Consider the following 12,573-nt stretch of genomic DNA (forward strand, 5'->3'; position numbering starts at 1 on the left):
TTAGGCATCTGTGTATGCTGTTTAGAGGTAATTGCAAATCAAAGTTACACAGCCTTTCATTAAAACTTGTAAGTGCATCCCACTGCTCCCCCCACACACACACACACCATTTTCCTTGTTTTCATTTCATCAAAGCTGCTTGGTATGTAAGGTAACCAACATTTAGCACGTAAACAAATGTTCTTCCTAAGTATGCTCCCACTCCTTTTAAGAATTAAAGGATTTCTGCTGGTGTGATAGCACATGAGTATAATCCCAGGTACATAGGAGCCTGTCTAACAGGGAGATCACAAATTCATCACCAGCCTTAGAAACTAAGCAAGTTGACTCAAAAATCAAAGCATCCAGTGACATAGCTCAGTGGTAGAGTGCTTGCCTGTATGCAGAAGGCTCCAGACTTAGTCCTCTACTGGCTAACCTTGTGTTCCTTCTGTATAGAGTCTACCAGTCTGTCATGGCTATTAGTAAAGATTTGTCCAGGCATAGTGGTACACGCCTGTAATCCCAGCTTGGGAGGCTGAGGCAGGAGAATTTCAAATACAAAGCCATCCTCTGCAGTGGTGAGGCAGTAAGCAACTCCTTGAGACCCTGTCTCTGAATACATACAAAATAGGGCAGGGGATGTGGCTCAGTGGTTCAAGTGTCCTTGATTTCCATCCTTGGTGCCAAAAAAAAAAGTGATTTGCCAATGAGCATTTTACAGAATGGTGAATAGCCTTTTCTTCTAATCCCAGTCCTGTAGTTACTGACTACCTGTAGGTGTAAATGAGCTTACTTAGGGATTCACATATACTGTACAGGCACCATTTGATGAGGTAGGGTATGAGATGTTCCATATGATCTAAAGTTTATAAGCTTTGTCTCAGGTTATAAACTTTAGATCATAGAAACCCTAAAAGTTGGATTTAACACTGGAATAGAGATAACTTGGATAATTTTCTCTTACATGCATGTGTAGTATTTTATTTTCATGCTTTAAATTGATGTATGTAAATCTTTATGGGGGTGGGAAGATTGAACCCAGGGTCACTTTACTTTTGAGCTACAGCCCGGAGTTCTTTTTAAGACGGGCTTCTCAGTAGTTGTCAAGGCTGTCTTTGAACTTGACATCTTCCAGCTTCAGCCACCTAAGACTTCGATTACAGAAAGGTACCACCAAGCTAGCTTCACTTACGTCTGTAAAACCTTGTAAGTAGTAGTCTCATACTCATTTTTGATAATGTAAGTTTTCCATGGCAATCCAGGTGATAAATGTTTCATTTGTATTAAATTACTTTTTACTAGATTGACAACTAGGCGAGTATAGTTCAAATTTCTGGATCTTATTTGTGCTATCAGAAACAGATATTTACAAGTAGTAGGCATCACTATTTGGAAAGCATCTACTAGTTAATGGCTATAGATTTTAGGAATATTTGTGGGTCTTCGAGTAAACCAGTCTTTCCTATTTAGGCAAAAAGTGAAACTGTTCACTGCTCACAATAACATGACCAACTATGCTACAGTATGGGCATCCAAAACAAATCTTGAGCAGCGGAAAGGCCGAGCTGGACGCGTACGGCCTGGATTCTGTTTTCACCTCTGTAGCCGAGCTAGATTTGAGAGGTAAGACAAGATTAACGGGTACTTTTTCTTTCCATCAACTTGATGTATACATGCCTACAGTCAAGAATTGAAGAATGCTTAGCTTAGAAAATTAAATTGTGGTAAGAATGAAAAGAAGAAATAAATGACAGCTTATTTGATAAAACAATAACTTTGTCATTTTGGAATTACTGATATGAAGGTTCCTTTGTATTTATAGAGTATTTCTATTTTCAGTTTTATTACCATTAATTCACTTTGTCATAGTGCATTTTATGTTCCTGAGAAATTTAGGATATTCTAGTAAGACAAAGTTCATGGAGTGACTGCAGAGTCAGGACTCAAATCCAACTATCAATTCTTTATCCATTTTCATTTATATTACATAGACCTTTTCTTTCTTTTTCTTTTTTTTTGAAACATTTTTGGATGGGAACTATTCATTAAGAAGAAATTCTCCAGGTGCATAAGTGTGCATGATATGAAGAAAAATCATATTGATTTTTAATGTTTTTATACAAGTAACTTTCATTACAGGTATATGGATAAGTATTAAAATGAACTGATGAGTGCCTGTGGCATTTGGGGACCATCTAGTTCTTTTTTAGACTTACATTGTCCTTTGACTAAATAGAAATATAGTTATTCTTTAAAATCTTAAAACAAAGTAATGATAAATTAATAATGACAAATTTACCGTTTAGTAAGGAATTTTTGCTCATTTCTCAGCAAGGCAAGGAAAGAGATGTTGTAAAATTTTATGTAAACTTAATTTAAGTTGATCTAAGTCTTGCCAGCAGTACTAATTCATTGCATTATTGTATACATCTACACTTATTAAGAGTGAGGTCAGAAACAACTACTAAAACTTTTCCACAGAGTTTGTATTGAATAATAAAGCGAGGGGGGCGGAGCTTTATATTCCTGACTATCTCTGCAAAAATTTTGGTAGAATAACTTCTGTTTACAAAGAGGATAGTTACTATAGTTATTTTCTCTTAGACTTGAAACACACATGACACCAGAGATGTTTCGAACACCATTGCATGAAATTGCTTTGAGCATAAAACTTCTGCGTCTAGGAGGAATTGGCCAATTCCTGGCCAAGGCAATTGAACCTCCACCTTTGGATGCTGTGATTGAAGCCGAGCACACTCTTAGAGGTACTTGTAGATATAGACTTGTTCACACAAGTATTAGCAGATAATACTTAATGAATGAAACAGAATGAAGATGAAGTCTGGGCTGGGTTTGTGGCTCAGTGGTAGGGATTTGTCTCGCATGTGTGAGATAGTTTTTGATCCTCAGCACCACATAAAAATAAGTAAATAAAGGTACCATATCTACAACTAAAAAATAGTTTGGGGGGGGGAATGCTGGGGACTGAACCCAGGGCCTTGTGCATTCACGGCTAGCACTCTACCACTGAGCCCTAAAAAAAATTTTTTTTTTAAAAGAATGAAGATAAAGTAAACAAGAGCTGTGGTAATAAGGTTTATAGTATTAAACTTTGTTTTTATTATGGTGTACATGTGTTAGAACATTGTTTTCTTTTTGAGTATATTAGAAAGGTATTGTACTTTGAAAAATAAGGGCATTGGAGTCAGAAGGCTCCGCATTTGAGTTTTGAATCAAGCATTCACCTTTTGTGCAAACTTAAAGCTTCCAGATTTCATTGCTTTCTTTAAAATTATTATCAGCTGATTGTGTCTTGACTAATGGTATGGAACATAGGTACTCATGATGCTATTATTATTACTGTGTTTATATAGACTTCTTGTAGGCTGTATGTAGATTTATATTCCACAAGATCTAATTCTAGTATCATTTATGTTAGATGCTCTATAATTTACTTTTGTTCTACTTTTTGAGTGCAAAGAATTGGTTCTGAGGGGCACACTGACACACACCTATAATCCTAGGTACTTGGAAGCCTGAGACAGGAGAATCACAAATTCAGGCTAACATTAGCAATTTAGTGAGAACCTGTCTCCAAATTAATAGGGCTAGGGTGTGTAGCTCAGTGTCCCTGGGATCAATCCATAGTAGCAAATTAAGTGAGGCATTGATGGTTGTAGACATGGTGCTGGCAGTTGCTTTGAAAAATGATGGGATCTTAAATTCCCTATCCTAGCCTTAATCTATGAAGCAAATCTATGTTTACTTACATTTAAGGGTATTCCTTACCATTTCTGCTCATACAGAAATATTTTTTCACAGAACTTGATGCCTTGGATGTCAATGATGAGTTGACTCCTTTGGGACGAATCCTGGCTAAGCTCCCCATTGAGCCCCGATTTGGCAAAATGATGATAATGGGGTGTATTTTCTAGTAAGTACTTTGTATTGTTGTTGATAGTGGTGATAATTCAGAATCATAATCCACTCCATGTAAGCAAGATCCATTTTAAGGAAAAATAGACACTTTTTGGTTAAAATAACTGATATATCTAGATACAAAGACAAATAGGAAAACTAGTCCTTTTTCTTCCAGTGCATTTCTTCAAGCTGGGGGATAAGCACTGATTTCTCAAAAGAGAATGGCATTCCCCAGGATTTTAGTTTAGTTGTCCCTTGAAAGGAAATAGTACTATGGAAAGGGATACGTTTTTATCATAAAGTTTGGAAGATAAAAAGATATTTCTTTGAGAGAATGGGAAAGGGAAAATTATGATTCTTGGTCATAATTTATGGTGGATGTTCAGCCATTGTTGTCAGAGGTAATTTCACTTTCTTCTGGAGAAAGGACCTATATAAATGTTCCTGGTTAAGCCAATTTAGCACTGATAAAAGCATCATTTTAGCCAATAAAGACTCAGACCCACAGCCCACAGTGAGTGCTACCTGCCCTATTGGCATCAAGGTTATTATCTAGTCTCAATTTAAGTGTCAATTTGTTTTTCAGTGTGGGTGATGCTGTCTGTACCATCTCTGCTGCTACCTGCTTTCCTGAGCCTTTCATTAGTGAGGGAAAGCGCCTGGGGTATATCCATCGGAATTTTGCTGGAAATAGATTTTCTGATCATGTGGCCCTTTTATCAGTGTTTCAAGCCTGGGATGATGCGAGGTACTGGTTTGAAAGAGTGTTCTAAAAGTTGGGTGAGCTGTTTCTATTTTCTAATCTGGTGTGGATTTCTCTGTTCTTTGACAATGTCTTTTTACCATTCCAATTTATAGAATGAGTGGAGAAGAAGCAGAGATACGTTTTTGTGAACATAAACGTCTCAATATGGCTACACTGAGAATGACTTGGGAAGCCAAAGTTCAGCTTAAAGAGATCCTGATTAATTCTGGATTTCCAGAAGGTAAGCTTCTGTTACAGTAATTTGTGAAGTGATACTGATGTGCCTATTTTAAAGTATAGAATATTTAACCTTCAGACTTAAGATCATATGCTCAATCTTCTTTGTTTTTCAAGGGAGTCACAGGGATTAAACAGGGTCTCATTTGCTTAGTGCCTCACTTTTGCTGAGGCTGGCCGTGAACTCTAGATCCTCCTTTCTCAGCATCATGCCCAGATTCTTTTTTTATTTTTTAGTTGTTGATAGGGCTTTATTTATTTATATGAGGTGCTGGGTTCGATTCTCAGCACCTCATATAAATAAATAAAGCCCCACACGTTAGACAAGCACTCCACCACTATGTACCCAGTTATTTCTTAGTTCTTTGAACATGGAAGTCCCTTTTAAAAAGGAAACAAAGTCATGATGTTCAGTGCACATTGAGAAGTGATTTAATTAGTTCAGTGAGTATTCCTTTTTAAATTTGAAGTGGTTTTGGTTTTTGTGTTTCCTTTGGTACTGGGGATTGAATCCCCCAAAGGCACTTAAAAGTACTGAGCCCCACACCCCAGCCTTTTAAAAAAATATTTTATCTAGAGATAGTTTCACTGAGTTGCTTTGGGTTTCACTAAGTTGTTGAGGCTGGTTTTGAAGTCTTGATCTTCCTGCCTTTGCCTGGTGAGTTACTGGGATTACAGGCTTATACCACCATGCCCAGCTTGAAGTATTTTTTTATTTTAATTTTGAGTCAGTATCTTTGTAAGTTGCTGGGATTTACAGATATATGCCACCATAGCTAGCTGCAATTTGAAGTAAAATTTACCACATTTAAGTTTTAAAGTGACTTGAATTTAAGCTCTTAGAGATGAAACGGGTCATTAAGATGTGTGATACATTCTAAATTTTTTTTTGTTTTAATAAAAAGTTGGTGTTTTCTACCTAGGCTAAACATTGAGAAATAGAAGTAGGACATGCATAACCATAAATAGGACATGTTTAGTTGAAACCTTCTTTGGTTGTTGGGCAAAGGTACATTACTGAAAAGATACAGTAGTTCTCATCTGTGGTAAACTGACTGGATTTTTTTTCAACAGAAAGCGAAAGGCAATTTTATGTGCTAGATTCTTTTTAAAAACTCCTGAGCCTCAGCTGTTAGTAATACTTTTTATGGATTATTAACCCAAAACCAGAGTTTAAATTATTTATCCAGATTTATTTAATTAGGAGTTGTGAAACTAGAACTCAGATTTAGTCAGAACAAAATATATCCTTATTCTTATCTTACCTTGTTAGGCTTCTTATTAGTGATCATGTATTCAAAATGTATAGATAGACTGGGTGAAAAAAGCCCTTATTCTCTTAGATTATCACTAACTCCATCTTCTACAAGTAATAGCTATCTAATAATAGCCAGTAAACATTTTGATCCTATCAGATTAATGTGAATTCAGAGAGTAGATGATTTTTATTGTTTCCAGCAATCATCCTGGCTTCTGCTGTGGTTTTGTAGAAAAGAATGCAGATACTTTAGTTTTCTTGTGGGGACTTAGCAGAATTTCTCCTGGAACTTGAAATATTTTTTCTTTTCCTCTTTTTTTTTTTTTTTTTTTTAACTGGTGGACTAGAGTTGTACACGATGGATTTGTTGTTGCATGTTTGTTCTTGCCCAGAATATAATTTGGCCTTCTTGAATTTGATAGTAAGGTTCTGAGAAGAAAGTTTTTTAGCCACGTTATTTGTAAAGTGGAAGAATTATTCTATTTAGTTTGCATGAGATATGAGGATTTGCCAGTTAACTGATTTTTCTTTTTCTTTTTGTTAAACTATTCTTTTTAACAGATTGTTTGTTGACACAAGTGTTTACTAACACTGGACCAGATAATAATTTGGATGTTGTTATCTCTCTCCTGGCTTTTGGCGTGTACCCTAATGTATGCTATCATAAGGAAAAGAGAAAGATTCTTACTACCGAAGGGCGTAATGCACTTATCCACAAATCATCTGTTAATTGTCCATTTAGCAGCCAAGACATGAAGTACCCTTCTCCCTTCTTTGTATTTGGTGAAAAGGTAAGTAAAGGTATATTTAAGAAAGTTCAAAAATTCAAATTCATTTTATTATCCTTTGTGCACATTAATTTTTCACGTTTGTGAACTGTGAATTTTAATATTCACAGTATACGTTGTTATTATAGGCATTATTTGACAGTTGGCATATCAACGATTTCCTCTTGCCTCTTTTTCCGTTTGCAGATTCGAACCCGAGCCATCTCTGCTAAAGGCATGACCTTAGTCACCCCCTTGCAGTTGCTTCTCTTTGCTTCCAAGAGAGTCCAATCTGATGGGCAAATTGTGTTTGTAGATGACTGGTATGGATTTTCAGATATGACCTCCAAACTGAATTCTTAGAATTCTGAGATATGCCCAAACTCAGCTCTGTTCTGACTTCAATGTAAAGTAAACAATGCAAGATTTAGTGGACCATATTTGGTTCTTTATCACATGTTTTCTTGGAGAGTGGTAAATGTTGGTCATATTGTTCTATGTAAAGTGTATTTTATTCATTTATTTTTTAATATTTACATTTTTAAGTTGTAGTTGGGCATAATATCTTTATTTATTTTTATGGGGTGTTGGGGATCAAAACTAGGGCCTCGCCCTGTGGTAAGCAAGCGCTCAACTGCTGAGCCACAACCCCAGCCCTAAAGTATATTTTAAATTGACTATCCCAGTAGAAGTAAATGCATTATAGATTTGTCACTTATGTCACCATGAATACTGTCCTACCAAAGTATACTCTAATTAGAGCTTGGGTGCCATGTGCTCTATAAGACATTGTGGTGTGCATTCTGCCATAATGAAATGGAGCTTGATAATGTAGGATAATGTAGAAGAGTCCACCATTCTTAATTTCTGTTCTTTTTCTTTTTTTGTGGTGACGACAATTGAACCAGGTTTTCATGCATACTAAGCAGTCTGTCTTACTAGAGCTGCTTCCTGAATCCCAACATTCTGAGTCTCTTAATTTATTGGAGACTGAGTTATGAGACTCCCAATAGCTAGCAGGGTTTTTTTTTAAAGAAGTTAATACAGATTATTATTACTCCTCATACCTGTGTTTGCCTAAGCCTTGGTTCATTGGATATAGCACTTGTACTTGTTAAAGAGTTAGATTTATTCCATGAAAAGTCATCTCTTAATTTAAGGAATCTTAAGTAGCCTTGGTGCTTGTGGGCCTTTTCTTAGTTTTTGTTTTTCTTATTTTAGGATCAGACTACAAATATCCCATGAAGCCGCTGCCTGTATCACTGCCCTCAGAGCAGCAATGGAAGCTCTGGTTGTTGAAGTAAGCAAACAACCTAATATCATCAGCCAGTTGGACCCTGTAAATGAACATATGCTTAACATGATTCGCCAAATCTCTAGGCCATCAGCTGCTGGTATAAACCTTATGATTGGCAGTGCACGGTGAGTACCACATTGCTTTCTTTGAATCAAACAGAGGCTGGATATTCCTTGTAGACCTAGTATTCCCATATTTAGTTGATGGAACTAGGCAAGCCCTAAATACAAAAATTAGTTGGGCTGACATACTAAGAACAAAAGAATACCATGTACCCATCTCCTCACCTTTTCCTATCTCTGTTAGAGATGGAAAAGAACCTTAAGTGTACGTACATGGGTCAAAGTAGTTCACCTAACCAGGTAAGTGATATAGCCTAGATAGTTCTCTTATCACAACATTATTTTGGCATTTCTGAAGAAAAAAGGTGGATAGGTTAAATTGTTTCTTAAATTTAAAGCATCAGGCTTTATTTTGAGGAAATAAGAGTATGAAAAGATGAAATTTCTCTTAATTAAAAAAAATTTTTTTGACTCCTGTTTTTTTCTTTGCCTTCAGCTTATTATTTTGGGAATATTTGATACCTACAGAAAAGGCACAATATAAAACGTATACCCATGTGGTCTTCATTTAGGGTCACTAATTTTTTATTGTGACTTTTTTTAAAATTTGTAAAGTTGCAGACTTGGTGGCATGTTATCAGTGTACTTCATGCTTTTTTTTTTTTTTTTTTTTTTTTTTGTACTGGGGAATGAACCTAGGAGCACTTCCTGATGAGTTGCTTAGTCTCTTGCTAAGTTGCTAGGGCTCACTTTGAACCCAAATCCTTCTGCCTCAACCTCGTGATCTTATGGGATTACAGGCATATACCACTATGCCATTTTGGAGCAATTTTTTTTCAAATGGTTCTTTGGCTTTTCTTTGAAGTGGGGATTTGAATACATAAACAGGTTTTCAATAAAATCAATAGAAGGTGGGCAGTGGAGTAACCTGAATTCATAGCTGTTGTATCTGACTTGGATAGCTATTGGATTGCTAGTGTCAGTCTTCAGAGTGTTCCATACTAATAAGCTGAATTAGAATTGTTTTTCCAATTGATGTGCAGATTTCCTTTAGCCCACATTTTTATCATTCGCCCTATGAAACAGATTGTCAAGACATTTTTCAGGAACACTTCTGAGGTAATACAGGAGAATACCAAAATTTTGGTGTTTGGTAAATAACAAATTTTTGGTTTATTGCCAGTACCAGGAACAACTTCTAGTGTATTTTTTTTAATACTTGAATTTCTTAGAACATTGTATATTGAACTGAGTAAAAAAAAAAAGTTTTAAGGACAAAACTTTCAAAATTTAAGGCCTTCAAGAATGAAACAGGAAGAACTTTTAGACTGTTTATGGTTGTTGCCTGTAGATACTGTGTCTTTTGAAAATGCATATTAGATTTATTTCAGTTTGTATTTGTGCCTTGGTCTACATTCGGTTTTACATTAAATTTTCAAATAAAATTAAATTTATATATTTGGTTGAGTAATTCAGAAGTGTTAAGTTGTGGGATTAGGGTATAGCTAATGAATGGTAGACTGCTTGCTTAACATGTACAAGACTGTTTGATCCCAGTTGTACAAAATAAATAAAACACGTGTACATATGAGGCGAAAAAAACCCAGATTTACCAAAATGGTGGTTTTGTGCTTTTCCTAGGTATGGAGATGGTCCACGACCTCCCAAGATGGCCCGATATGATAATGGCAGTGGATATAGAAGGGGAGTTTCTGGATATGGTGGTGGAGGCTATGGCACTGGAGGCTATGGTGGTGGCTATAACAGTGGAGGTTTTGGTGGGGGAGGCTATGGAGGTGGTGGTGGTGGTGGTGGCGGCGGCGGAGGCGGAGGCTATGGAGGTGGCGGTGGTTATGGTGGTGGCTCCAACTCTTATCGAGGAGGATATGGTGGAGGTGGTGGTGGTGGTGGAGGAGGTTACAGAGGAGGTTTCCGAGGAGGTTATAGGGGAAACTTTGGTGGAGACTACAGAGGATCTGGTGGAGACTACAGAGGATCCGGGGGAGACTATAGAGGATCTGGGGGAGACTACAGAGGATGTGGTGGTGGAGATTATAGAGGATCTGGAGGGGGCTACCGAGGATCTGGGGGATTCCATCGAGGTAGGGGGGGCTATGGTGGTGGCTACTTTGGACAGGGAAGAGGAGGTGGTGGTTATTAAAACTTGGTTATGTCAGTGCCTGTGCATAGACAGTTTTTGAAAAAAAAAAAAAGCATGCTGTGTGTTTTCCCATGATGTTTATTATTTGCACCAAAAGAAAAATAAACGCATTTTCCACCTATTCTGTGGTTCATTGTAGTTTAAGGAAACCAAGCATATAGACACATTAGTGATTTTTGTTTATATTATGTAAAATATGATCTATTATAAAAGTACTACAGTTTGTATTTTTTCTTTAAGGAGTAAAGATTTGCCTTCTAAATTAACTTGATATTTTCTTGGCTTTTGTTTAATACAATAGAAAATAAAGTATTCCACTGAATGACGACTGTGTGTAATTGATTAAGTTTACAATGCCAATCATATTTGTTCTTTGTATTCTACTGTTTTTTGAGAAATATGCAAGTGATATTAGTACTTGTAATAGAATAAATAGTCTTGGAATTTAATTGCTGTTTCACCATATTGACCAGTGAGTGCCCAAGTCAAGTGGACCTCCATGTAACTAGGGCTGAACATTTTGGCTTCCTCTGAAGCTGTGTCTGAAAAAACTTCAAAATTGAGATCAGCATTTTCTTTTCTAAATTAAGGTAGATTATATCTCTTTACCACTTAACGTTTGATATGTGGTTAGTAAGACTATCTGTGAGGACTCTGCTTTCTTTTGACATTAGGATTGTGAAAAATACCGTAAGAGGTATAAGATGAATAATGCCTCACTTGACTGAATTCTAGCCCCCAGCAACTTTTCCAGTGGAAACATGGAAAGAACCATTCAGAAGTGTTTAGCTAAAGATCTGGAACCTGTATAGGTTTCTAGAGCTTCCATTAGTTTGATTTTGCTGTCCTGTGCCTTGTGAATTTAAGCTGTTGTGTCTAACTCAGTAGTGTTATCCTTCTGTAATCCAAAAATGCTTCCATCATAGGATTCTTTCATAGTTGGCTTGTTTTTGTTCTAGTGATTGAATCCAAGGTCTCCCGGTTCAGTTCATTACAACTGAAAATTCACAAAGCTTTGCTTTGTTGACCAATTTTGTGGCATATTACTATCTTGTGTCAACCAGTGTTTGATTTCTCAACTTCCCCTTATAGTCCACATAGAAAATACTTTTCTAAAAATGATCCCTGATTACATGCTGGAGAGAAAGGGACTGGAAACTGGAGAGGATTTGGGGGTAAAAACCAGGGTTTGAGGCTTCAGTGAGTTTTCATGGACAATTGTGTCAGCTCCTGTAGAAGTTAAGATGGTTGAGCATGGACCTGATTTGCAGCCCATTGTGTCCATGAGCAGCTTGTACACTTAGTACCTTCATTGCACTTCTAAGCTTCATTGTTTGCTTCCTCTATACTGAATGTGGCATGAAAGGGAATTACACATATGTATATGTGTGTATTATTATATATATATATATATAAATGAGAATAGGGATTTATACAGTTGGCTTTCATGATCAGAAATTGCTTAGTTCATAATGGCCATCTGCACACACAGGTCTGGGCTGCTCAAAGAAGCTGGAGCCTCCAGCAAGAGGCACCAAAGATGCATCCCCAGTCAGCCTGAAGGCCTGGCAATTGTGGAGAATTGCTGGTCAGAGTCCACCTTGAAGAGTAAAGGATCCTAATACCCTTGCCAAGGGTTTGTGCAGCCATGGTCACACTCAAAAATTGAGCATGTGGGCTGTCCACATTATGCAGGGTGGTTCTCTTTCACATGCCAATCAAATTTGGAAGTCTTCGTTGACATACCCAGAAGTTTCTTACTCCTAGGAATCTCTAAATTCAATGAAGTAGACAGTACCTCTGAATTTGGAATCTGTTGGAACATGAAGATAGTAAAGACATCAGAAATGGAATTTATAGTTGGATTGAAATATTTTAGCTGGATGTGGTGATGCATCCCATGTGAAAAAAGAAACCTACATATTTTGATTTTGAGAAAAGTCACTTTAATTTCACTGTATTTGCTAGGTTTTAATCACTGTCCAGAAAACTGGAAGTTTTAAGTTATATTTGATACCTTTGTTATTTGTGGACTGCTGTACTACATACAAAAAAGGTTTCTGGACCGTGTTAGGAAATTATAGAATCTGAGTTCATCATGAATTATTTTGAAAACAAGTTTAAAAAAAAGTAGAATCTTTAA

At 36.6% G+C, this 12,573-nt stretch overlaps 1 protein-coding gene across 1 annotated transcript in view; it reads left to right on the forward strand.

Annotated features, from left to right (window-relative positions):
• The window catches only part of Dhx9 (DExH-box helicase 9), a 38,549-nt gene extending 27,797 nt beyond the window's left edge, over positions 1 to 10,752 (forward strand). Inside the window, 10 exon segments of the mRNA XM_013356185.4 lie at positions 1,453 to 1,605; positions 2,587 to 2,747; positions 3,805 to 3,916; positions 4,490 to 4,651; positions 4,762 to 4,889; positions 6,705 to 6,934; positions 7,118 to 7,233; positions 8,132 to 8,332; positions 9,911 to 10,397; positions 10,399 to 10,752. Of these exon segments, the coding sequence (XP_013211639.2) occupies positions 1,453 to 1,605; positions 2,587 to 2,747; positions 3,805 to 3,916; positions 4,490 to 4,651; positions 4,762 to 4,889; positions 6,705 to 6,934; positions 7,118 to 7,233; positions 8,132 to 8,332; positions 9,911 to 10,397; positions 10,399 to 10,470 (1,822 nt within the window). The 3' untranslated portion in view covers positions 10,471 to 10,752.
• The last annotated feature ends 1,821 nt before the right edge of the window (positions 10,753 to 12,573 follow it).

This window comes from Ictidomys tridecemlineatus, chromosome 10, assembly GCF_052094955.1.
Source record: "Ictidomys tridecemlineatus isolate mIctTri1 chromosome 10, mIctTri1.hap1, whole genome shotgun sequence".
Lineage (NCBI taxonomy): Eukaryota > Metazoa > Chordata > Mammalia > Rodentia > Sciuridae > Ictidomys > Ictidomys tridecemlineatus.